We start from the raw sequence: 27,514 nt of genomic DNA, 5'->3' as shown, positions 1-27,514 counted from the left end.
CCTCCTCCTCCTCCTCCTCCTCCTCTCTGGGACTCTGGCATTGATGGTGTGTGCTGCGATTCTCCTGACACCCCTCTTCCCTCCAATTGAGAAGATGAAAGAAACCAGGAAAACAAAGATTCACGACTACACATTGAGAGAGACTGGTGAATGGCTTTTATGCATATCTATCTATCTATCTATCTATCTATCTATCTATCTATCTATCTATCTATCTATCTATCTATCTATCTATCTATCTATCTATCTATCTATCATCTGTCTATCCATCCATCATCCATCCATCTATCTGTCTGTCTATCTATCTATCTATCTATCTATCTATCTATCTATCTGTTCATCCATCCATCTATCTGTCTATCTGTCTGTCTGTCTTTTCATAAAGAAACTTTCAAAGAAACTTAAATACATAAGTAATTAGCTTAAAATTAGATTAAAAGTGACTATTCAAGGTCATAACTGTGTCTGTTAAAATGCACAGTCAAGTTTCATGATCTTCAATCGAGCTTTTGTCTCTATACTGTATGTACAGTAGTCCATGGTTTCCTCCGTACAGTAAGTTGCCTTAGATGTTGTGTTTGAGACACATCGGTAAACCCACGAGATTGCAGCCAAAGCATCTGCAGTGTGTCAGAAAGTCACGCAAGGTCAGCGTTACCTAAGGAGGAAATCTGAATTGAAATAAAACAGAACAAGTAAAATGTGGTAAAGGAATGAAATAAATAAATCAGAGGATCACTGGGCTGTTTCCAGGCAACGGTTGTGAGGTGCAGAGATTCATGGCCACTGGAGGGCCCTTTCCTAACTCACAGCCACTGTTTTTAGAAGAACTATCCTGTATCTCTCCAGTGTCTCAGAATTAAGGATCATTAGGATTTATGAGAACTATTTCCTGAAGGATTTTTTTTTTGAAGGCATGAATGCATGTGACTACGCATTCAGATATGCTCATTCATTGATGTTTTCTGAAAGTAAACATCATGCAGTCTCTTATGAATGATGCTCTTGTATTTCAAATGCTTGTCAGTTTGCCAACTCTGCAGAACATTGCTACCAAGTTTCCCTCTTTAAGTAGGATTTGTGCCATTATAACAATTTTAAGAGCTCAATATTTGAAATAATATATCATTTGGGGTATATATTTGGCTGTCTTTCATAATCAAAACCATGAATATGTAACAAGATGTTTCTTATCTGCTTTAGGACACCTCTGAAGACCAGGCTTCCTCTCTTTAATTACCATCATTCAGTCTGGCCGCTTTGACTGCGCTTAAAAATAGAGCAGATCTCCCCAGGGAAGGTCATTAGCGAGTGGCACCGCTGCCGTTAGGGCCAGTGTCTGAAGACCACTCATTTATTTATTTGAATCTGAGCACGAGAGAAGCGCCCAGAGAAAGACACAGCTCAGCAGGACAGGTCTGTCTTCAGGAAGGTTTTCTGTGGTATTTTGTCATTTAATACCACCATCATTAATGTATAGAATATTTGAAACTTTAGCTGCTTTCTTGCAATACATTATGCCTGGGATTTTGCCTAGTATAGAGAAGTCCAGCTGTTTTAAAGTTTATCTAATGAGGTCCACTTTTAAAAGCAATATGCAGTATGTAAAATTAAAATTTAATGCATGCACTGGTTACTCTTTTCTGTGCAGTTACAATCAACTGGGACTGAAGCTTTCAAGATTAAAAAAAGATGCAAAAGCATAATAATATGTTTATAAAAATGGTAAATATGACTAATACCAGTTTAAATAACTACTGTAATAAAGAAATTATTATGCATAGGTATTTTGTGACAATATTCAATATTATGTCTCTTTACCATGCAATTAAAAAATACTAGAATATATCTGAATTAATTTTATATTTCTAATTTATTTGACAAACTGTGTATATTGTGAGAATATTTAGTATATTCTCTTTTCTATGCAATTACAATCTACTGGGACTGAAGCTTTCAAGATTAAAAAGGGATGCAAAGGCATCATAAAATTATCATAAAAAGTCAATATGAATAATGCCGATTTGAATAAATACTGTATTAATTTCTGCACAGAGTTCAAATACAGGCAAAAAATAAAAATAAAAATTCAGAGGCCAAATTCTTCTAACTCATTTGACAATCTGTGTTTTATGCACATGTATTTAGTAAAAATATTCTATATTAAGTGATATCATGAAGTGTCTCTTTTCCATGCAACCAGGACTGAAGCTTTTGAGATTAAAAAGGGATTCAAAAGCTTCATAAAATTATCCTAAAAATAGTCAACATGACTAATACTGATTTAAATAACTACTGTATTATTTTGTTTCAAAGTAATACAGGCCAAAAAAACTACAAACGAAACAATATTACAATTACAAACAAAATTAATTATATGAATGAGAATATAGAGAATATATGAATAAAGTGACATGAAGCTTAAAACAAGAATTTCTGAATTTCTAAATGTATTTTATATGTCTTGTTTGCCAAATTTTCCAAAAGTGAATTAATTCCATTTATGGTCCAAATATAATCAAAGTTATTATCAAAAACAATTATGAAGACAGGAGACCATTTGCTGAATTGAGATTCTGAAGACCAAGACCTCCAAATAAATAAAGATCTGAGATCTTGAAGGTGATCACCTGACCTTGACAGACCACACGGGTGCAACAATCCAGAAAAATCTTATGGCGTGCTTTCTCATACACATCATATTCAAGCTTCAGTGAGTTCTCAGTTCCTCTGCACACACTCCTACAATATCTGCCACCTCCAGATACAAAAATATTTGCCTCCTTTCTCGTATGTAACATCTTTGCTTTCTGCACTTGCATCCTGTGTCTGCAGCAAACATGGGAAGTAAACCAGATGTAAATTCAGATCTGTCATTGTCCTGTCACTCAAATGCATTATATTTCAGTGTGAACATGTCTTTGAAACAGACTTAGTTACACTCACTGAGCAGCCATCCTCTGGTCTGTATTTCTCCGCTCAGTATGTAGTTTGGCACTTGCATTGCTGACATCAACAGAAATCATTGCTATGATTCAAAGTCACATTGGTCAAAAAGAGTTCAATTTAAACATAAACAGTGACGCTAATTATATAGAGTTACTGAAAAAGACAAAGTTATGACAAGACAAAAAATTAAAAATTCAAGTGTTTTTTTAATTCATATAATCAAATCAAGAAACAAGATCACAAAGGTATATCAAAAACATCTCTTATACAAGTGATTCTATGTAAAGTCAGTCTAACCTCTGAAGAAACAAAACAGGAAGATTTTAAACAGTGGATAAAATGATAACCTTTTGTAAACTATTAATGACAACAGAAGTAGTGTGAAACTGTCAGTCATTAAGCTACAGTATTATGTTGAATTATGTCAGTTGTAAGAAAATGTTACTGGAATTTCACAAATCATATGCTGTTCCAATAAAAAGTAACTATAATTAAGCATTCTATAATCACTGTAAGGCTGTTTATGATTGTATTCTGCACGCATTTAAAACTTTTTCTTCCTGTTTCTACAGACCCACATGGAACCGATAAAACAAGGAATAAAGGAACATAACAGCAAGAAGATGTTTGCTTTGGTAATGTGGCATTGCAAAAACAAAGACAAAAACACTTCATAGACTGCCATGGTTACAGTGCTTCTGTTTGCAAACACAAAGCATTGCTCTTAGGTGGCACTGTTTTATAATTCATTATGCCTCTTAACTGGCAGACCTATATATCAAGTGCAAATGATGATCATTCATAATTTAATCAGGATAATTAAGTACTAACAATTCAAGCTGCTAAAAAAGGAGAAAACATTTTTTTTTCATTCTTTGCTTACCTTTGGGTATTATTAAATTATAAATCTTAATGATGGTTTAATTGGCTTGCATAAAAGATTTCTAGTTCCTACTAAAATTAATTATCTGAGCACGAATCTCACAAAAACAGTGTACTGTATGTGTGTGTGTAAAAGTAGAAGCCAACTTTTAGGATTTTTTTTTTTTTTTTTAGAATTATTGTGAACCTCGTGTGTAATACCTCAAAAATAAAAAATAAAATATTTGTTTTTAATATATCAAATAATTTTTACACTGTGTTGAAAAGAAAAAAACCCACATCTGTTGATGAGAGAAATTTTCATTTTAAATTTTATACAAAGAAAAATCTTAAATGTTCCAAACACAGGCTTCATTTTATTTAAGTAAATCATAATTGATTGTTTTTTGCTTTTGATTTGAGTAAATATGACCCAAACTGTACTACACAGGTTTTGTGAGATTTTCCCTTTTTGCCGTTCAAACAAGTTTAAATGCAACTTTATTATTACTGTTTTTTAAAGCAAATTATTGTATACACAGGGCCATGCATATGTAATGCAAATGAAAAGGCAGAAGCAGAGCACCAAAGCAGCCATAACCGAGTGGAAAACAAAGCAATGGACACAGTCTCTGTCAAGGCCTGGGTTTATCAGCATCGCCAGGGCAAGCTATTTAAATTTTCGTAGTATATAATGTAGTTATGCTCTTCTTCCGGATAGGTTTTACCACTGTTCCCAGCTAAAGTCATCTCCACCTCCGAATATCAGGAAGAAACCCAGAATGGTCAGAAAAATGACACAATTGCCTGCCATTACCAGGCCACAGGCACCCCACTGGATCTGCAGAGGAAGACAGCCATTAGCTTCATTCATGGTGACATATTTCATAGTGTACGGTCTGCTTTGCCATTTAAGAAAGCATATTCTGTCTGTATGTGCTTTTAAGTCATTTTGAGGACACTGCAAGCACTAAATGCAATCTGAACAGAAATATAATCAATGCCACCAGAGTAAAGGTTTTTCCTCTTGTACAAAACAGAATACTGTAATAACCTCTAAGCTATTATTATTATATGAGCTGCATGGGTCATATTTGACCTGGAAATCTAATTAAACAAGCAAGAGATAATCATTTGAAGAATGGAAGACAGACTATTTTCAAAAAACAGTAAGGTATCTGCATTTTATTCGACCCTAATTTTCATTAATGCAAAAACATCCACATTCTCATCAGTTATTATATTTGATAAAACAATTAAAAAAATTACACTGAAAGCACAAATAAAATGATCACTACTTGAAATAAAATGTTACCTGAAATCAAATACAGCATAACAAAACATTTTAATTTAGCGAGTTTCATCATAAAACTATATAGACATTTATTAAAATATATATTACAAATACAAAAAATTAAAAAAATGAATAAAATGAAATTATAAATTATAAAAACAGAAAATATTAAAATAAAAAAACTGATTCAAAGGATTAATAAACTTGCTATATTAATAATAAATGAACTATAATAGCATCTCTAAATAGTGTAAAAATGAGGAAAAAGAATGAATTGATTAAAAATTTTAAAAAGTAAAATTAAATACAAATATATAAATAAAATATCTTTCGTTGTTTCTTTCTTTTTAGGTTAAACGTGACTTGGACATGTTTTCATTATAAGCTAAAATTATACGTTTTATTGTATTGTATTATATGTACCTGTATGAGTTCCTTTCTTCTGTTGAACCAAAAAGAAGATATTTTGAATAACATTGGTATCCAAATAGTTGATGGTAGCCATTGACTTACATTGGGATTTTTTTCAATACTATGCAAGTCTATGGCTACCATCAAATGCTTGGTTGCCAACATTCTGAAAAATACCTTCTTTTGTGTTAAACAGAAGAAAGGAACTCATAACTCAGTAAATGATGACAGAATTTTCATTTTTCGAAGCAGGACATAAAGCATATTCTGTACTCACCACAGATTTTCGTGCAAGCACAATGGGTAGCCCATATGCTGACACCACTATCCCAGTGGCTAAAAAATATGCAAGCTCCCTGCATGCATTGCTTGACTCAGTATCGTCCGCATGCCTTCTAGCTATTAAATTTGGGATAGGGGACAGGATGTAGAAGACCAGGACAAACATTGGCCAGTACACTCTGTGAGGAAAGAAGCACATAGAGGTTATCTTGAATTACTGCACTTCAGATCTTTACAGAAGACAAAAAAAACATAGACTTACCCAAAATGTTCCAGTGCACATCCCAAAAGGAGAAAAGTCAGTCCAAGTGCACCACTGAAGGATAACGCAACAAGAGCTGAAAAGCAATCATTCAGATTAGTCAAGGAGTTGAGCACTGACACATTTCGTGTGTTTGTAGGGCCCCCTTGAGGCCATAGCTCGCAACTGCAGAAGTGACGTACTTACTGACTAAACTGCAAATAAATAAATTCCGTGATTTGTCATGTTTAAGATCATTTCGCAATTTGATTATCATTGGTTAAATACCGAGTATGACCGAAAAAAAAAGACTGCAGCACAACAGCATAACTAAAGTAAACCTAAGTAAAACGTAAACCGTAGTTGGCAACGTATTATTTACCATCGCCACGACACTTAATAGACTTTAACTAACCAATCTGCACTATCTGCAGTTGTATTAGACTTATACCTTTTACGTAGCAGTCTGTAGTTATGAAACTTCAACAAAGTATACAAGACTTAGGTTAGTATCGACAGCAGATGCACTCATAAAAACATCGGCGTGGTTTGTTAAAAGTGTTATAAAGCGTTATAAAGTGTTGCACTGATCAGAACAAGTGTTAGAGTTTAGCTTTACCTTTTATTCCTGCCATCATTCACAAACGCCTTTTGTTTTTTGTCTTTGTTCTAAATGCTACTGAACTGACTTCCTATTTCCTCAAACTACTGACAAACTCTTAAAGGAGCAGTCTTACAAAAACTTAGAATCTACTGAGCTTAATTTTTTTTAAAGTTTGTGATTTTTACAATATAGACTATTATATATATATATATATATATATATATATATATATATATATATATATATATATATATATACATACACATACACGCGTGTGTGTATTTCTTGCATCTGTTTTGAACTTTTTTTTTACCTCTTCTTGTTGTTTCTTGATAAAATATTGTATGTTACTGTTCTGTATGTTACAAACAAATAAATAATTGTTGTTGTTATTATTATTATTATTATTATTATTAGCCTAGTAGTAATAGTAGTAGTAGTATTTACGTCGGTTCAGTCTCTATCTGTAACTGTAGTTATTAATTAATGCATTAACTAAAAACGAACAACAGTCACAGTATTTATTTATCTTTGTTAACGTAATGATTTTGATTGTTTAATTGTTACATCATGTTAGGTCATTACCAGATAAAACTTTGGATTTTAATAATAGAAACTGTTGAAATTAACATTAACTAAGTATCTTTTGAAGTATTTGTAATTTTTAGTTATATCTGTCTGTCATATATTAGCCTAGTTCATCTTTAAAAAATAGCCTAAACAATAAAACGCACACATATTTAATAGAATTTACTGTGCGAGTTTGTATTGGGGAGGGGAAATTAACAAAATGACAACACAGACAACTAGAGAATGTCATATTGTGAACATCTGAACGTGTAGTCATTAAGACCGCTTCCCGCAAACACGCCGACTTTTTCACTGGAAAATGATGCAGAGGCTTTCTCAAGAGGTTTGCATCATGATTGTTACAGTGACAGAAACTACTGAATGAAGGGTTAAATAGAGGTGACGTCAACGCCAAGCAGCCAATCAGACTCCGTATGTGGGTCACGTAATTTATCCGAATCTCGTCATCATCGATTTCTTCGGAAACGAATCTCGCCCAGACGGTCTTTCGACGGTAAGGTTAAATTAGTTTCCATAATTTCTATCTTTTATAAGTTCATTCGATGTCGCTGTGAGAATCTAATCACGCCAATGTCAGTCAGAAACAGGAGAGAAACGTGTTAGTCGTGAAATGAGCTCTTCTGCGAACTTTCAGTTTCTATTTAAGTGTCTGTAAAGAGTCCAGGTGTTCGTGAAGGACATGCTTCACTGTATTTGGAAGATGGAAATGTTGTTCTATACCATAATGTACGATGACAATCTTATTTTACTCTACTCAGGACATTGTTGGAATGGAATATTGCCGGGACCTCATTAATAAAGCGCTGAAAAACGAGAAGTAGTCATGGCTTCAGTGATATTACAGGGGCTCGAGATACATTTTTACCTGCCAGAGACACACCAGATCATTCATCTCTCAGGAAGCTTCACAGCAGAGGAGCTGTGTGTTGAAGCGTCCAAGAAGTTGGGTAGGTTTTTCAGCTGTTCCACAAAATAAACACTGTAATCATCACAGACTCGATAATGTCTCGCTCTTACAGGTGTATCTCCACTGTGTAGCAGTTTGTTCGCCCTTTATGATGAATTTAGCAAGATCTGGTATCCACCCAATCATTCATTCACTATTGATGAGACTACAAGATTGAAGCTTTACTACCGCTTGAGGTATTCCTGGACTTGTCTTCTCTCTTTTAGTTTTTCTTCCCTGTTTTGTGTTATATTTGAAATGATGTTACATATTTACGTTGTTATGGCAGATTCTATTTTACGAACTGGCATGGGACATCTCCTTCTAAGACTTCTCCTCCAGTGTTCAGACACTGTCTCAAGCGAGGGACGGGGTCTACAGGAACGGCTGTTCTGGATGTAGTGTCACTTACGTACCTCTACGCACAGGTGCGGTGACAGAAACATTGGCTGCTTTTAAAGGATGTGCTGTTCGAGAAAGTTGTGGCTGCTCATTTGTGTGTGTGTTTTTGTGTTTTGCAGAGTCAGTGTGACTTTCAGAGTGGTCTGGCACCGCTGCGTAGCGCTCGTGATGAGAATGACGTCCAGCAGATAGAAAATGAGTGTTTGGGGATGGCGGTGATGGCCATCTCTCATGATTCCATTGAAAAAAAGCTTCCTGTCTGTGAATTTGAGTAAGAGCATTTTATGACACTTTTTTAGTCTTTAAAGTATATCTTTTATGACTCAGACTGTAGCAAGATTTTTTAGTTTATTATATTATATTATTATATTCTTTATATTTCATGTATTTTTTATTTTTTTGGGTGAGTTTTGATTCTCAGGCTGCTGCCAATGAAGAACAATCACACACACACACTTTTAGTTTTTTTTAAAAGTTTTTTTGGAAGTTTTTGTTTTGTGTTTATTTTGTTATGCATTGTTATATGTATGTTTGCATATATATATATATATATATATATATATATATATATATATATATATATATATATATATATATATATAAAATAAATAATGAAATCCCCCCAAAAGATAAATTAAAGAAAAATAAACATTAATAATAATATTTTATTTTAATATAATAAATATTAAATAAAAACAATATATGACAGACAAAATAAACATAAAACAAAAAAATTAAACCGGGCAAGCAAAGGAAAATCTAAAACAAAATAAAAAAAAAACATCAAAAAAAAAAAAAGGAAAAAAAGAAACCCCAATGAAAAAAGTAAAATTTAATTATATTCCCAACAAATGAATAATGAAAACAATTGCATGTGTTAAAGGGATACTCCACCCCAAAATGAAAATTTTGTCATTAATCACTTACCCCCATGTCGTTCCAAACACGTAAAAGCTTCGTTCATCTTCAAAACTCAATTTAAGATATTTTGGATGAAAACTGGGAGGCTTGAGACTGTCCCATAGACTGCCAAATAAATAACAGTATGAAACAGTATGAACAGTAGAAAAGGTATGAAAGTCGTCATCAGAATACTCCATCTGCCATCAGACGTGCAATCTGGGTTATATGAAGCGACGGGAACACTTTTTGTAAGCGAAGAAAACAAAAATAACGACTTTATTCAATAATTCCTTTGTCAACAGTCTCCTCTGTGTCTCTCCATATCACCGTATGCTGTGTATGCTGTTCTGTATCAGTCGTGCCACAAGGATGTGCTGTTTCTACATGTATTTAGCTTTGATTTGAAAGAAAACAGCGCATCCTTGTGGCGAGAAGGATACAGAAGAGCATACGGTGATATGGAGAGACACAGAGGAGACTGTTGACAAAGGAATTGTTGAAAAAAGTCGTTATTTTTGTTTTCTTCGCTTACAAAAAGTGTTCCTGTTGCTTCATATAACCCAGATTGCACGTCTGATGGCAGATGGAGTATTCTGATGACGACTTTCATACCTTTTCTGGACCTTGACACTGTTATTTACTTGGCAGTCAATGGGACAGTCACAGGCCTCCAGGTTTTCATCCGAAATACCTTAAATTGTGTTCTAAAGAAGAACAAAGCTTTTACGGGTTTGGAACGACATGAGGGTAAGTGATTAATGACAACATTTTCATTTTGGGGTGGAGTATCCCTTTAATTCTAAAACCATTAAAAAAATGTAAATAAAAATTTCTTTGACTGCCCTTATTTTGATATACAGTACATGACCATGTAGACACAGTATTGTTTGAAATGTGTATCCTTATGGTGCCGTTGTCACTGAGATGGAGTTTACAGGTGTAAGGTTGAATTTTTGCCTTCAGTCATCTCTGATTTCACCCCATTGTGATCTAAGAAACAAATCCACCAATAATGAGTAATTATATAACTATTAAACTCCATGTAATTTTCACTGTTTCACTTTATATTTGTCAGGTACAAGAATTACATCCCCAAGGTCCTGTACAAATCCATACGTCACAGAAACATTCTCACACGTCTGCGCATCGCCAACGTCTTTAAAGTGTTCCTTGAGGAATTCACCAGGAACACTGTGCAAGGCAACAAGATCAAAACCCATGACTTGAAGGTCAAATATATGTCTACTTTAGAGACTCTAACGAAAAACTTCGGCCAGGAGGTGTTTGAACCCTCCTCCCTCATCATACACGAGAATGAGCAAATGATCACAGACTCCAGCAGTGCTGCTGGTGTTCATTACAAGATCCGGGTGTCTGGCACCTCTGGCATTCATTGGTGTAAAGTTCCCATCGAGGTAAGAAGGCAGAAGTACAAATAATAGCCATAGTACTAGTAGTGCGTGATGAGTTACACTGCTGTTCAAAATGTTTTTCAAAGAAGTTTCTTTGTTCACCATGGCTGCATTTATTTGATAAAAAAATATAGTAATATTATTGCAATATATAAAGTAAGTTTTCTATTTTAATATATATATGTGACCCTGGAGCACAAAACCAGTCAGAAGTAGCACAGGTAAATTTGTAGCAATAGCCAGAGTCAAAATTATCCATTTTTCTTTTATGCCAAAAATCATTAGAATGTTAAGTAAAGATCATGCTCCATGAAGATATTTTGTAAATTTCCTACCATAAATATATTAAAACGTAATTTTTGATTAGTAATATGCATTATGCAAATAACTTCATTTGGACAACTTAAAAGGTGATTTTCTCAATATTTCTATTTTGTTTTTGCACCCTCAGATTCCAGATTTTCAAATAGTTGTATCTCAGCCAAATATTGTTATATCCTATGTATTCAGCTTTCAGATAATGTATAAATCTCATTTTCAAAAAATTGACCATTGTGACTGATTTTGTGGTCCAGGGTCATATATATATGGCAAATCTGAATTTTCAGCATCATTACTCTAGTCTTAAGTGTCACATGATCCTTCAGAAATTATTCTTATATTCTGATTTGCTGCTCAGGAAACATTTCTTATTATTTTAAGCAATGCTAAAAAGTTGTGCTGCTCTGTGTAATGTTAGTGTTGTTGAGATACTTTCATTTAGATCATTTTTACTACTATTTAGAAGTTTTTATTTTCATTTTCATATTATGAATGAATATTTTCATTTTAAATTTGTAATAATTTTGTTAGTTTTTTATGTTTATATAGTTTTTTCACACATTTTTTTATTTCAGTTTTAGTTTAGTTCAAAAATGAGAAATGTTTAAATGTAATTGTTGTAAATGTAAATGTAATTTTTGTATTTTATTTAATTTTTAGTTAACTTTTTTAATTTAATGTTTTTTTTTTTTAACCCTGGTGCTGCTTAATATTAAATATTTTCAATATTAAATTAAATTAATTAATATTTAAATTATAACCTTTGTCAGGATCCTTTGATGAATAGAAAGTTTAAAAAAAATGCATTTATTTTAAATAAAAATTTTCATTACATTGTAAATCACTTTTGATCAGTTGAATGCATCCTTGATGTATAAAATGACTAATCTTTAAAACAAACTTGTCCCCAAACTTCAGAACGGTAGTGTATGTGCTGAAGTTTCACACTTCAGTTTATTTGTTTCTAACTCTACAGGTTTTTAATGTCACATATTTATTTTTTTGGCCAGTTCAGATCCGTGGGCCTATCAGGAGAGACGTAAATCAAAGAGAGACAGTAAGAAACTGAGTAAAGTAGCATCACATGATGCAGAAGAGGACAGATGGACACTCTTTTCAGACTTTAATGAGATAACGCATCTTCTCATCAAATACTCCATGGTTACCATCCACAAACAGGACAACAAAAACATGGTGAGGCTTACCTTGAGATCTGTGATCGGTTTGGCTCATTTAGGGGAAATCAGAACTTTTCTTAAACCCAGTTTTACGTTTGTGTTCTCCTTCAGGAGCTGAAGCTGGCATCCTATGAGGAGGCGCTGTCCTTTGCCAGTCTGGTAGATGGGTACTTTAGGCTCACAGTAGATGCGCATCATTTCCTCTGCAGGGATGTGGCTCCCGTCTCACTGGAAAAGAATCTACGAGAGGGCTGCCATGGTCCAATCAAGTTAGTACATGTACTCATCATGCTTAAATGAACTCATTTTGTTCCAAACCCTGTATGACTTTCTTTCTTTCGTGGAACACAAAAGGAAATGTTTTTATAAATATTATAAAGGCAGTGTTTATGCAACTGTCCCTGCTCTTTTCTATTCAACAATGTCCAGCAGTAAGAATGATTTCTGAATGATCATGTGACATTGAAGACTGGAGTAATGATGCTGAAAAGTCAGCTTTGATCGCAGGAATAAATGACATTTTTCAATGTATTACAATAGAAAACAATTATTTTAAACTGTAATAATATTTCACAGTATTATTGCTTTTACTGTATAAATGCAGCCTTGGTGAGAATAAAAGACTTCTTTCATAAATTGCAAACTTTTCAGTGGTATTGTAATAATAATTAAACTTGAGTTCATCCCTTAATTCATATAACTTTCTGTAGTCCTATTTAATTTGTTTCTGCATGTTTTTCAGCATCTAAAACTGTCTAATATGCAAATGACAGAGAAGAGTGTCTTTGGACAGCTTGTGTAAACGTATCTCTTTTGTACCCCTCAGTAATGAATATGCCATCCATAAACTCAAGCAGGAAGGTTATGAGGAGGGCATGTATCTGCTGCGCTGGAGCACCCACGACTTCGATCATGTTCTCCTGACTGTCATATGCAACGAGGTACTCGCTTTATTATTGTATATGCTGCTTTTGGAAAGAGACCTCAGTAAAAGTTCAGAATGTGAAGCAAACGCAGAATAAACAAACAGACATTATATGTAAATACGTTTGTGTAAAATTAGGATATTGACGTTTTTCTATGTTTCACACAGAGTAAGTAACACAAATCAAAACTGACCTTTTTATTCTAGAGGGATTGTCATGGCAGCATCACCAAAACCTTCAAGAACTTCCAGATTGAGGCGACCGCAGAGGGCTTCCTCCTGACTGGTACAGATATTGTGAAGCCCACTCTGAGAGAGCTGACGGACCACCTGTGTGGCCAGTGTCTCACAACAGACCAAACCAGCTTAAGACTTGAGCGTGGCTGTCCACCCCAACCCAAAGGTACTGGAGCTTCACACCAACAGTGATATTTCAAATATAGATAGCTAGCGGTTTGTAATCAGTGTCTTGTTAATGAAATAATTTAATTTTAGTTTCAAACTGCACTAGATTTTTAGATTTATTCTAAAACTCATGCAGTGGCATGATTATGTACAGTATGTAGGGAACAACAGGATAAAAATGAATCCTGTAGGAACACTAGTATGATCAAATTAATTTGCATGCAAAGTTATGATAGTTAAGATGTTTTATTTGCAATCGGTTGTATACCTAGTGAAAAATAAATATACAAAAATGTATTTGAAATACAATACAAACAATTTTTCATGTTAAGTATATTACAAATATATTTTTTTCATATTAAGTATACTACAGATACATTTACATATTTATGTGCTTAATAAATATACCCGGCAATTGTACTTTTAGTATACTTAACTGGTATACTGAAAGTCTGCTAAATTGGAACAACTAATTTTGTGCTTAATGCATTTTAATTGTGTGCAAGTAGTGCTGAAGTCTAACTAAAGATATACTGAAGTATATTGAATTGTGCAGTAAAAATGTGGTAATATTTGAAGTATTGTTTGTGTACTTTTTTTATATTTTGATTTTATTGAGCAATATTATTCAAAGATCATACAATCCTCATCATTAAAACACATTTTAAGCATAATATTAAGAAATATGCATTGTGTACAAGTAGTACTCTAAGTAAAGTTTATATCAGTACATCTCAAGTAAATATGTTAATAGATTTGAACTATACTTAGTACGAAATAAGTGTATTTTTTGCTAGGGATGTTAGAATATTATTGTACTTAAATCATCCTTATGTTTTAGAAGATGGCAGAAACATGAATAATCTTCCATTTACTGCTTCACAGAGCAATCCAACCTTATCATGGTGACCAGGAAAGATTCAGCATTGCCACACTCTTCCTTAAATAATGCAGTCATCCATAAGATCCTCAGAAATGACATTACCCAGGTTGGACATCTAAAAACTGTTTGCTTATATGCATGATGTGAATAGGTCAAACCAGTTTAATAGAAAACAAGTAAATTTCTCTATAGTAAGAAGTTATTTCCTGGTGCATCCTGCTGGAAGAGCCGACCTAAACAGGGATCTGTGGTAGAGGTCGACCGATATTGGATTTTGCCGATACCGATAGCTAGGTTGGACCACAATGGCCGATACCGATTAATTAACCGATAGTTTTTAAAATGGATACTGAACAAAAACTAAAATAGTGCTTTATTTAAAAAATAAATAAATAACACAGTACTGAATCATACTAGTAGTAGTAATAAAAATTAAAGTAATTGTAATAGTAATAGTAAATGTTGAAATTACCACAAAATCCATTTTATTTTTTCCAAAATTCCGTTTTATTTTTTTCCAAATTCTGTTATTTCCGTTTGAATTTTTCTGGATTCCGTTTTTTTCCCCCGTTTGAATTTTTCTCCACTCCATTTTAAGTTAAAGTTTATTAATTAAAAAGCAAGTCAAGTCAATTACATGTTCAGGGCCCTATGAAATATTTTATTTTTTCTCACCATATTTTTTATTGTTACCAAATTCTGTGTCTAATTGTTTGAATCCATAAAACAACTTTAATTTATTTATTTTTTTCTTAAAGAAGCCTTATGATTTTTTCCCTCTCAAAAATTCAGTGTTGTGTATTCAAATTTTTCTGGTTATCAGCTGAAGGGATGAAACATTAATTTCATTTATATTTTAATTACTGAAAATTAAGCAAACCTTTTTTGGCAAACAAATGGGATTTACTATTAAAATTAAAACATGGAAGAAATGTTGTGTGATTATTCCTTAAAAAATAATGTTTGTTTAATTTTAGTAGTAGTAGTAGCAGGCTATGTACATTCTACTGAAAAATAGACCGGACTTTTATTTTTATTTTGGGTTGCAGTGAATACCTTTACATTTCTGTGTATGTGATATGAGGCTAGTTTTACTCAAATCAAATGGTCAGAGGCTCATGAAAGCTCTCTCAGAGCAGTTCTGGGGATGTTGTTCATGTGTTTACATCCTCATTTAGAGAGACGACAGAAGCTGAAATCACCGTAAGCGTCACACGCGCTTCAGTATAAATGAAACCTCGCATCTGCGCCAATCATTAGAGAACATGCAGGATTCATATTTAAATCAACTTTTTCGGCTTAATAGTAACAGATACTAGTCAATATCATGACTTTTGATTAATTCATTCAAAATTTGACCAATTCCGTGACATTCCACGTTAAACTGTGAATTCTGTTTTTATGACTGGATTCCGTGATTCCGTCCGCGCTTTCCGCATCATGGAAATCACAGGGCACTACAATTATACCAGCACAATGTATACTCTCACACTTTAACTGCTTCTATTCTTGAACACTTAATGATTATCCAATCAAAATAAAAGGGCAGCGCTGAGTCTAGGAGAACTCACCGGTATCACACACTCCGGACGCATCGCATTCAACTTGAGCAGCGGTCTAAAACAGTTTATTTATTCACCAAACGGACACAAGTTTACTTCAAGAGTGAACAATGAGGCAAAGATAAGTTTGAAGTGTTTAAAAAAAGAGCAAACAGAAAGAGCGATCTATATTATAGCGCTATAAATGAAGACAAACGTTTCGATGAAAATGCTCAATATGAAATTCATTATGTATATTAACAACGATTCGGGGCGAATATAATGTTATTTAATGGAAAACTATGTGAATGGCGCTCTGTGGCGTGGCAGGACTTTCTGTCAGCTGCATTTAAATCCGGGGCTGAAGTTACAGCGTGCATCGTCACGTGTCTAAACAAATAGCACGTGCTGTCAGTGATTTCAACCACTAGAGGCCGCTCTCGCACTGTATAATGAAAACAGACCCTTCTCAGACGCTCCAGCAACGGACGCAACCCGGAAAACTATCGGCATGGATTTTTGTCGATAACCCATTGTTCCAGCAATCAACTATCGGTGCCGATTAATCGGCAAAACCGATACATCGGTTGACCTCTAATCTGTGGTTTGGAATGAAGTCATTGGTTTCTAGCTGCTGTTAGCTGATCAAGCAACCATTATGCTGCACTGCTAAAATCTAAGTAGTATTTTATGTCTTGTATCCCAAAAAATAACTGTCAGCAACAGAACATTGACCAGGTTTAACCAGCTTCTGCTTTCACATATTTTTTAAATAGTATTTTTTACGGAAGCATGATTCTACCACAGAATAAAAAAAATAATAAATATGTAATTATGACTTTTTATCTTGCAAATCTCAGATTATATAACACAATGCTGACTTATGAAAAAAAAGAGAGAAAAAGGTGAGAATGTGAGATAAAAACTCAGAATATAATCGCAGTCATGAGGAAAAAAGTAAGAATTCTGAAGAAAAGTTTGAATATTGACATAAACACTCATAATTTTGAGGAAATTATTCCGTGGTGACCTGCGTGATGTGAGCATAGAATTCAGAGAAAAAAAGTTGAAATTGTGAAATATAAACTTTGTATATTTCGTTTATATTTGGCTTTCAAGCCCTAAGAATTCACTTGATTTGAATTTACAAATTCAGAATTTGCGTGCTTTGGTCTGTGTCTCTTGATGACGTACAAACCCCAAACTGAATTCTCTTTCACAAATTCTTGCACTTTAACAGACAAATACACCTGATTTTAAAGCATTGAAGCACAAGGAGACACAAAAATCTACTCCTTGCAGTGTGTTCTGTGCACAAAGCGCACACACAAAGAGCTGCGTCTCGGGCAACGTGCAAGCCTCTTATTTTCTTTCTGCGTCTTTTTCCTCCTGAATGGACAAATACATACAAATGTTTGTCAAATACTCATCTTGGCGAGTATCCTTGAAAACAGTCTGTCACGTCTTAAGTGAACTTAAACAGCTGAGAAAAAAATCGAATGTGTATCATCATATTGGATCCATGCATTTTCTCTTAAAGTGACCGCGCCTATTTTTACCAGCTGCTGCTGGTGTCCTTAATGTTAATCCGAAAAAGAGAGAGAGAGAGAGAGAGAGAGAGAGAGAGAGAATCACTCACTCACTTTAACAATGACTAATCTATATTTCACTGATAAACATAACACCTACAAACCTAAAAGTCTAAAGCATTGTTTAGTTTGTATCTTTGTATCTTTATGTGCTATAACTCGCTTATAACTATATCAGTTGTCTTTAATAGTGTTTGATCTTTATATTTGTTATTTTTTGCCATGGTAACGAAATTGGAATTGAGAATTATAAAACTGAAATGGTGTCATATAACCTTATTTATTAGAATAAAAGATAACAGAGGTCAAAAACAACAATTTTATTAGTTGCCCTAGTCATAAATCTAGACAATTTTAATTAGATTAATGTTTAAAATGAAAGATTCATGTTAAATCTATTACTTGAAAACAATATTTTTTGTTCTATTAAGTGGTTTAAATGATGTTTAGATGTTTTTGCAAAAAAAAACACTAATTAAGAAAATGTCTTGAAGCTGGTTACACCAGGTCCGAGATGGTGAAGCAGCTTAGATCAGTTATTGTGTTACAGTTTAAGTTGGATATTCCAGCAGGGTCATATATAAATAATAATGGAGCCTAGAAATGGAAAGCAATGTATTGAAACTGTTATTTATGAAACAGGAGAAACACCTGGGCCAAGGCACCTGCACAAACATATATTCTGGGAAGCTGAATTTGATAAATGAGGATGATGACGGTCTGTCAGGCCATGAGGTGGTGGATGTGGTTCTGAAGATGCTGGCAGCAGGACACATTTCTGTAAGAGGCACCACATCTATTGATACATACAGTAGGTAGATAACTCTCTACTGGTAATTGCTTTCACAAATCCTGCTCTACTGCTCTTAGGCCTTCCTGGACACAGTCAGTGTAATGCAGCAGATTTCACATAAAAACATGGTTCTGATGTATGGCGTGTGCATGCACAGCATGGACAGTAAGTGTGCCCACTCCACCAGACAAAACAACAACACTTATTTGTATTTGTAAAGTTAAAGAAATAGTTGAGCTTTGACTGCAGATGATCTCATGTCTCTTTGTTGTTCTGTCAGTCATTATGGTGGAGGAGTTTGTTCAGCACGGCCCTCTGGACATGTTCATGAGAAATCATCGCTCTGAACTCACGCCCTCCTGGAAGTTCCAAGTTGCGGAGCAACTTTCCAGCGTCCTCAGTTATTTGGTACAATATTTAAGTTTGAACTTGACTTTGTTTCACCCTTGCTTACATTTTGTGAAATATTTAGATGTGTAAACATCTTAAATATTCATTAAACATAGATATTTAAGAACATGTTTTATTTCTAAATCAGTGTCATCTTAGTATTACAGTATTTAATCATAATAATATTGTGGTATTTAGTATTTTGAATTATTATCGAGAATAATTCTTTTTTGTGTATTTTTTTATTAGCATAATATATATCATATATTTTTGTTTAGCTTTCATTTATTTATGTTTTTTAGTTTTAGCTTACCATGTACTGTAAGGTGTACAAATATTTAGCATCTTAATTTTTTTATTATAATTATTTTTTTAATAACAAAGAAACAATAATGCAAGATTTTTCTTAAAGGTCAGCAAAAATTTTCATAAATTAATCAAAATTAATTTATACATTTTAATTCAGAAGTCAGTTCATCATAGAACAAGTGTTTTCGAATCACTGTCTGTATGAACTGCATTTTAATGTATTTTTCAATTGTTGAATAACAGATTCAGACAAAAGAGATGTTTACTGTAATTATTCATGTTATTTATATATCACAACAATAACATTATCAAGTATCCATTTTCCAGGGGAGAACTTGACATCCTGCTTTACTCAGAAAGTACACATATAATTCAGAACTCTCTAATGGGATGTTTGAGGCAGAAAAATAGGACTCTGTCTTATTTTGTCTCTTTCAGGAGGATAAGAAGCTTGTCCATGGCTATGTCTGTGCTAAAAATGTCCTGTTGAAGCTGGATGGTCTGGAAGGACAAGGTGGCCCTTTCATTAAACTGAGTGATCCTGGACTGTCCATCACTGTGCTCAGCCAAACAGGTAACACATGCTCATTCACACTCATCCAGAGAGCCTCTGTATAGCCTCACACCCTACAAGTGTGCAGTGACTATTTAATAACATCTATTTAACATTTAATCAAATATATTAATAGTAAAATAATTTAACCCCCATAATGCATTGAAAATCTGTCAACTATTTTTGCATTTTGGGTCCATTTGGACCCGAAGAATGGGAATTTTATAAAACATTCATAGCTTATTTTTTTTATTTTTGGAACCAATCAACAACTTCTCATTAACGAGCGAATGTGAAAAAATGTCAGTTTTGAATGTTACCATGTTATTACTGTGTTATTATTGCATTTTTATTAATTAAAAAAAATTTAAATTCTTTGAAATTTCAAATTATACATAAAAAAACTATGATTAAACTGTAGTGAAATTAAAACTATTTCAGTATTCATGATAAATCATTGTATGTTACAATCATAAGAACAGCTGATAATTCTGATGTGATAATAACCAGCATTAACCCTGTTAGAATGAATGTAATGTGAATACATTTCTTTGAATGTAAGAGAATTTTCTAAGAAAACAGCATCAAAACAGAAAATACTACTCTGAAATGTTTCCAGACACAATAAATTCATTTTACTTGCATAAACTTAAACTTTCACTTTCAGATGAAAAAAGTGATCAATTTTACATGCTTCAGTGGTTGTCAGTATGCGTATATATTCATATTTTTCAACAAAGTTTAGTCCCAAAAGTGTGTGAGATATGGGGAACAAGCTAAATATAGTTTACAAAAGCCTTTTGACACTAATATAACTTCATAGATCATATTACAAAAGTATTTTTGACACCTAGTGGTACTCCATACATACCCAGGTCCAAAATGAGCCAAAAGTATAACATGTTACCTAAATGGTTATATCTCTTAAAAAATAATTGTAATAATCTTCCAGGTCAAAACACACCTGAATGCATTATGAGGGTTAAATATTAATTAGTATAATGTATATTGATTTTACTACATGACAGTTTCTGAGAGTCCGTGTAGCACTACTAACGCTCCTGATTGTGCCTGTTCTCAGAGTGTATTGACAGGATCCCCTGGATCGCCCCAGAGTGTGTTAAAAACCCCAAAGCGCTTAGCATTGCAGCAGACAAATGGGGGTTTGGGACCACGCTATGGGAGATCTGCTACAATGGCGAGGTGCCTCTGCGTGAAAAGAAACTCTCAGAGGTGCCTGACTCTTCTAAGATGACTCTACATTTATACTTTTCCAAAGCAGCAGTTGTTTTATTGTTTCGGACTATAACACTTTTTAATCTAACATCTGTGTGTGCATAAACAGAAAGAGCGATTCTACGAGGTGTGCGGTACTCTGGTCACTCCCAGCATCAGTGAACTGGCTGATCTGATCTCACAGTGCATGAACTATGACCCCAAGAAGAGACCGTTCTTCAGAGCCATAGTGAGAGAGCTGGGACGCATCAAAGAGCAGCACGAGAAGGGTATCTGTCACATAATATCACACCATCATCATAAACACTAATAGTCTTTACCTCTTCTTTATGCAATAGATTAAAAAAAAAAAAAGGCATCAATTACGTCAAAAAAGTAAGAAAAAAGAAATAAGGAAAATATTTTGATTTAAAAAATATCATGACAGTTAAGCACATTTACAGCCTTCATTTACAAATCTCATTCTTATTACTCTCACTAAAAATGGTATTATTTAATTGTTAAAACAGTTTAAAGTAACCTTCGTGGTTGTATTTATATACATTACTGAATTTATTATATATATATATAATTTTTTTTATTTTTTTTCAGCGCTTCACCTTATGGAGGCTATTCCTCCACAGGAGACTGATCCTACAGATTTCAAAAGAAGATTTCTCAAGAAAATCCGAAAACTTGGAGAGGTACTGGACTTTTCCAGGTTTATGATTGTCACGTACTGTTACTCTTCCCTAGTCAAATAAAGGCACATGTACATGATTTCTACTGGATTGTATTGGAAAGTACTAGAAGTACTTGGAAAAGTTTTTATAGAACATTTTTCAGAAAACATTTTAGTTCCCAATTAGTGTTTTTCTAGTATTATTTATATAGTATTTATCCATTTTGAAAATGAGCTTTTATTTTTGTATTTTAAGGTTTTATTTTAGTATTTTTTGATGTCCATTTGCATTTTTTTTTTATATTTCTATTTATCTTTAATCTAATAAATATTTTACAGTTCAAATCACTTAGATATTAAGGCATCATTTCATTTTATCTAATATTTATTTTTTTGTTTATTCCATATTTATTTATATTTATGTTAAAATTATTGTTAATTGATTTTTGTTCTAGTTTTATTTAACAATAACAACACTATTGTTCCCTGATTACCAGTAACTCCAGTACAACAAACCAGTTTACGGAAAGTACAGTATATTATAGATTTTATAGAGATTTCAATAGGAATATGGTACAAATTGCATTAGAATTTCGAACTAGTGATTTTAATTGGAAATCTGTACTGAGTTAAAGCAGTCTCACACTTGATTCATTCTCAATGATGTCTCTGCGTTTCCTCTCATCCCTCCTAAATCCCACAATCCCATGTTCTTGATTCATTCTCTGCTTGTATTATTCTTTATCAATCTTGTCCAGGGTAACTTTGGGATGGTGGAACTGTGTCTGTATGATCCTAAGGGAGATCAGACAGGTGAGCTGGTGGCTGTTAAATCTCTGAAAACGGAAAATGAGAGCAGCAACCTGAGGAGAGAGATCAGCACCATCAGAAACCTCTACCATGAAAACATCGTCAAATACAAAGGCATCTGCAATGACGAAGGCAAGTCATGAGCACAGCTATAAACACAAAGTCCCTGTTTACACACAATATTTACATTGCTTTCTAATCTTGATGGTTTTATACCTCAGTTACAAATGAATATATAGCCCTTTTATATGTACTTATGTATTATTGCTTGGGGTCAATGTGTGTCACTCAGGAGGAGCGAACATCAAACTCATTATGGAGTACTTGCCCTCTGGCAGTCTGAAAGAATACCTGCCCCGTAACAAATCCAAGACCGATCAGAAGAGACTGCTGAACTATGCTCTTCAGATATGTCAGGTAACATAGTCAATTCAACAGATAACTATAGATATATAAATAGCTATATAGCTATAGATACAGACAGCTTTACCCGTTTTCACTTATATTCAGATCTTTTTATTTGTTACTTAAGTTTCCAAAATGCTTTTTTCTGACTGCACAACAGAAGCGATCACTATAACTGCCATTTTTTGGTATAAATCAGTATAAATATTGTATTTTTGTCAGGGTATGGAGTACCTGGGATCTCAAAACTACATCCACAGGGATCTGGCAGCGAGAAACATCTTGGTGGAGAATGAATCACTTGTAAAGATCGGGGACTTTGGCCTGACTAAGAGCATCAAAGATGATAAGGAATATTACAAAGTGACCGAAGAACAGGACAGTCCTGTGTACTGGTAAAGCAGCACTCATTCCTGCTTACACTGCTTTATATATTTTAATCATTATGTGAATCACTGTGTAAGCTTTTTGCTTATAAAAGTGTTGAATATTCCTATAAAGGACAAATGATTTATACATCTGGAAAAGCTATTACCTTCTCCCTTTGAATTCAAACACCTACCATGATGAAAATACACAAATTATGCTTTCTGAATATAGTACTTTATTAATTACATTTATAAAGTTTATGTGTGAGTGTGTGTTTGTATGTGTGTGTGTATATATATATATATATATATATATATATATATATATATATATATATATATATATATATATATATATATATATATATATATATATATACACACACATACAAACACACACTCACACATAAACTTTATAAATGTAATGTATATGTATATGTAATGTATATATATATATATATATTATTATTATTATTAATAAATAAATATAAATGTATTTAAACGTTACTACACTGTTCTTATCAAATAAGATGTGAAAAATCTTAAAGGTAATATTTTTGTTTAGCAAGGATGTATTACAGGTCTTTTTTCGACTGCTTTTCTCAACACATTTTCAAAACTTTGCCTCTTTTTTTTCAAAACTTTACACACAAATCAAAGAATTGCACACACAAAATGCAAAGTGCCTCACATCTCTTGTAAAATGAAGCAGTCAAAAACAAAACTTTGCAAAAACCTTTGCTATAATATTAATTCCTTTTAGATTTTTGTGTGTTACATGGAGAATTGTGTGCTGTGTTTTGCAAAAAGTGTTTTAAGAAATTGAAAACTTCATAAAAAGGCTGAGAATTAGTGTATGGTTTTGCAGATTTCATGTGTGGTTCTGGTATTTGAGTGTCAGGTTTCAGAAATTGTGTGACAAGTAAAGATTTTGTGTAAGCAGTTGAAAAAATAAAACTGTAAATTGATCAAAAGTGACACAATTTAAAAATTCTTAAAAAATGTAGCTTTTCTCAGAAATATTAATATTTGTTTTGAGAATTGGTAAGAAATGCTTCTTGGGCATTAAATCAGCATATTAGACTGGTTTCTGAAGGATCATGTGACACTGGGGTTTGTAGTGATGTTTTTGTATTTTTTTTTTTGATTGATAAGGAAATAGAAAAGTTATTTTAAACATTAAAAACTCCTACTGACTCATATTGACTTTTTTCATACTGCAGACAATACCTTATACTAATTGTTTAAAAAAACAAACACGTGTTTAACAAGTGTTTTTATGTCTGCAAGTCCATAGTTTGACTGTATATATGCGCAGATGTCCACTGAAGGTCCAGCTAAACCGCAGTCATGTCATCTGTGCAGGTATGCTCCAGAATGTCTGCTTAATCGGAAGTTCTACAAGGCATCTGATGTTTGGTCATTTGGGGTCACTCTCTATGAAATCATGACGTACTGTGACCGTGACAACAGCCCTCCACAGGTGAGCATTACAAACCAGATATATTGAATACATCAGGTATTATAATCACAGAGACTCGTCGGCTAATTCCTGTTCTTGTATGTTTCTTTGGTAGGTGTTCCTGAAGACGATTGGCCGGTCTCATGGACAGATGACCATGGCCAGGCTGGTAGAAGCTCTTGAGAAAGGCTGGAGGATGCCACGTCCAGATTCGTGCCCTGAAATGGTGAGATATCTCTATTCTCTGACTTTGTATTGTATTATTTTATATTACGGGCAGATTCTTAAATAGACGTGTGTCTGTGGCCGCAGGTGTACACTCAGATGTACAGGTGCTGGAGTCAGGCCCCAGAAAACAGAGTGGACTTCAAGGGCCTGATCAAAGAGTTTGAGTTTCTCCTCACTCGAGAAAACATCTAGCTTCCATTCATCGCATCAGTTACACCTACAGAATTAAGTTTCATTTTGTATTTGTATGTTATTTCCTCATTATACTAAGAAAAGGATGCATGTTACTTTCTCTTTAAATCTTTGGCAGTTAATCATCTACCTCCAAAAACACTCTGTTAATACAGTGTATTCTTTCTAGGTTAACACACCACTCAGCACTTAACAAATATAAAGTACTAAAAAGATTCATTTATAAAATCTGAAGCCGCATCAAATCTAGCGCCAGATTTAATAATAGCTTACACAAATACAAACCGTCTTTTGAAAAACTACTGTCAAGATTTACCAAAGACACGCAGTGAAAAATTATCATGGTCACAGTTATTTTTGTGGCTGACCTTATGCATTTGTAGGAGTTTCCTTTTCAAACGCAAAATTTCAGAGTATTTCAATTAATCATGCAATGTAATTTACTAAGGTTTGCGCCATTATTAAATGCCCAAAAAGCATGTTTTAACCACTGATCTATATATAATGATCTCTATTATAGATCAGCCGTGTTGGGGGTAACCTATTACAAGTAACACAATCAGATTACTATTTTCAAGCAACTTGTAAAGTTTTTAATTTACAAGAAAATATCTGAGTTACTTTTTTCAAATAAGTAACGCAGATACTTTGTTTTCCCATTTTTCCCATGTTGAATTTACATTTACTTCAGCCTTTTACATATACTAAAATTATAACCTTTTATAATAAAAACAAACAAGCAAGCCAAACCCGGATGAGAAAAAGTACTGCAAAAGTAATGTAACGCAATACTTTCCATAAAAAGTAACGCGATATTGTAATGCATTATTTTTAAAAGTAACTTTCCCCAACACGGTAGATCAGTGGTTTTAACCCGTTTTGCACTTGACACAATAGTTTCTAGTTTGCTCTGCTCTTGGTAGACTGTGTTGGTCATGATAGAAATGATCTGGATGCATCTGTGTTCTTCAGTTTGCTTATTTTCAGTAAATCACACACATAACTTTACACTGCTATTAGTGCTTTTATGGGATTGTGATCTCAAGCCAATTTATCCTGATTAGTATATCTGGCACATTACGTATAATCATATATGATTTATTGTATGAAAGATAAAATGGAGAGGTGCCTTAATATCACAGGGGGCATATTTGTTGTATTTACTGGATAATCTATAGCGGCTTTTCCACCAGCAGTTCTAAGATCGGTTTGAGTGAAGCAAACAGAAACATCTCATCATCCTTCATAATACAGTCACTACTTACATTTCATACTGTACTGTATGTAAATACTGTACTTGCATTACCAGGGCAACGACTGATACATCTGTATTACGAACTCTGTGATCAGTGCCACAGTGGAAAACCAAACCGTATCCATATGCGAAACCATAATGGTACAGTTAAGCAATGAGAACCTGACGGTGGAAAGGCGGCTTAAGACATACAAGACAGAGAGATAGATAGATCTATTAAAATGCAAGGTGCATATGTATAGTCATGAATGTCATTTCATTTTTTTTTTTTTTTTAAGTCTTACTGGTTGTTATATACAGTTGATTGTGCTGTAAACTTTTTAATCATCATCATCATCATCAAAAAAAAAAAAAAAACACCACTTGTGATGTCTAAATGTGTGCATGAAGTAGGTCATCTAGTTCTTTGAAAGAAAGGGAGTGAGTCCATTCCAGCAGTTCGTCCATTTCTCGCTCCCAGTGTTCCTGCTCATCTGGACCCAGAGCAGCACCAGGAGTCTGGGGGGTCAGTGGGTCTAGTGGGACACAGAGCAGAAACTGAGGTGAGGTGAGGTGGGATCTCTGAAAGAACACACACAGACTGATCTACAGCAGGAATCACCTGCAGCTTTGTAGAGCCTTCTCATGCGTTCCACCCGCGTGCGTTTCGCTGTGGTGTGTCTCTTCAGAAGCTTCTGAACAGGGCTGCACATAATGACCGTAAAACTTAGAATTACAGTGTTGAGAGTCTTTTACTTGCTGGAGTTTATTGTAAGGGTGTTCCAATATAAAAAAAGTATATATGTACAGGTAAAGCACATTATATCCACTGAATAAAAACATAGATTGATTATATGAGGTGCACAATTTAAAGGTGATACAGTCTATGGAGTGCAATTCTTAAAGAGACATTACAACTAATACTTTCTATTCTACTTTTTTATTCCATTATACTGTATAAGAATCATGCTTTGGTAAATCATAATTATGACAAAAGTCAAAAGGTAAAGTTTAAATATAAAATTATAAAACAAAAGTTTAAAAAGTATGAAGTCATAATGAATAATTATAACAAATTATAATTAATAAATAATACTTGTGAACAAAAAATCATAATTGTGACAAAATTAGATTT

The 27,514-nt window shown here is 33.6% G+C and overlaps 2 protein-coding genes and 1 long non-coding RNA gene across 6 annotated transcripts; 2 read left to right on the top strand and 1 right to left on the bottom strand.

The window, feature by feature from the left end:
- Positions 1-7: 7 nt before the first annotated feature.
- On the top strand, positions 8-3,762 carry LOC122136126. Of its 2 annotated transcripts, XR_006153936.1 has the most exons (3): positions 15-146; positions 1,204-1,416; positions 3,522-3,762. It is a non-coding gene; the product is annotated as an uncharacterized LOC122136126 (long non-coding RNA). The 2 variants fall into 2 exon arrangements; XR_006153937.1 differs by lacking the exon at positions 1,204-1,416 and having other exon boundaries at positions 8-146.
- Positions 3,136-6,796, bottom strand: LOC109080391 (leptin receptor gene-related protein-like). The gene is made up of 4 exons (XM_042717644.1): positions 6,658-6,796; positions 6,060-6,135; positions 5,793-5,976; positions 3,136-4,651 (listed from the first exon to the last, which is right to left on the bottom strand). The coding sequence occupies exons 1-4, from the start codon at positions 6,674-6,676 to the stop codon at positions 4,535-4,537; spliced, it is 396 nt and encodes a 131-aa protein (XP_042573578.1). The 5' UTR covers positions 6,677-6,796; the 3' UTR covers positions 3,136-4,534.
- LOC109107006 (tyrosine-protein kinase JAK1-like) lies at positions 4,554-26,733 on the top strand. Of its 3 annotated transcripts, none has more exons than XM_042717639.1 (24): positions 4,554-4,685; positions 7,992-8,180; positions 8,253-8,376; positions 8,469-8,607; positions 8,701-8,852; positions 10,560-10,899; positions 12,223-12,411; positions 12,507-12,664; positions 13,222-13,336; positions 13,528-13,723; positions 14,611-14,714; positions 18,381-18,518; positions 18,609-18,696; positions 18,812-18,939; positions 19,669-19,804; positions 20,865-21,016; positions 21,129-21,288; positions 21,611-21,702; positions 22,439-22,622; positions 22,783-22,907; positions 23,118-23,290; positions 24,629-24,746; positions 24,841-24,951; positions 25,038-26,733. In XM_042717639.1, exons 2-24 carry the CDS (start codon positions 8,057-8,059, stop codon positions 25,143-25,145), a joined length of 3,354 nt encoding a protein of 1,117 aa, XP_042573573.1. In that variant the 5' UTR covers positions 4,554-4,685; positions 7,992-8,056; the 3' UTR covers positions 25,146-26,733. The 3 variants fall into 3 exon arrangements, with proteins under 3 accessions (XP_042573573.1, XP_042573571.1, XP_042573572.1); XM_042717637.1 differs by lacking the exon at positions 4,554-4,685 and adding an exon at positions 7,606-7,726; XM_042717638.1 differs by lacking the exon at positions 4,554-4,685 and adding an exon at positions 7,683-7,731.
- Positions 26,734-27,514: the final 781 nt, after the last annotated feature.

The sequence above is a fragment of the Cyprinus carpio genome, chromosome B2, assembly GCF_018340385.1.
Source record: "Cyprinus carpio isolate SPL01 chromosome B2, ASM1834038v1, whole genome shotgun sequence".
Classification (NCBI taxonomy): Eukaryota; Metazoa; Chordata; class Actinopteri; order Cypriniformes; family Cyprinidae; genus Cyprinus; species Cyprinus carpio.
Note: the sequence above shows the minus strand (reverse complement) of the source record. Positions and strands in the feature narration are given on the sequence as shown.

Excerpts from the sequence above, each read along its gene's own strand:
- LOC109080391 (XM_042717644.1), bottom strand. Across the intron at positions 5,977-6,059 it reads TGTGCACTGGAACATTTTGG|AGTGTACTGGCCAATGTTTG; the intron begins GTAAGTCTATGT and ends CTTTCCTCACAG. Across the intron at positions 4,652-5,792 it reads TGCTTGCACGAAAATCTGTG|ATCCAGTGGGGTGCCTGTGG; the intron begins GTGAGTACAGAA and ends CTTCCTCTGCAG.
- LOC109107006 (XM_042717639.1), top strand. The coding sequence starts at position 8,057 with ATGGCTTCAGTGATATTACAGGGGCTCGAGATACATTTTTACCTGCCA. Across the intron at positions 12,412-12,506 it reads AACAGGACAACAAAAACATG|GAGCTGAAGCTGGCATCCTA; the intron begins GTGAGGCTTACC and ends GTTCTCCTTCAG. Across the intron at positions 22,623-22,782 it reads AGGCATCTGCAATGACGAAG|GAGGAGCGAACATCAAACTC; the intron begins GCAAGTCATGAG and ends TGTGTCACTCAG.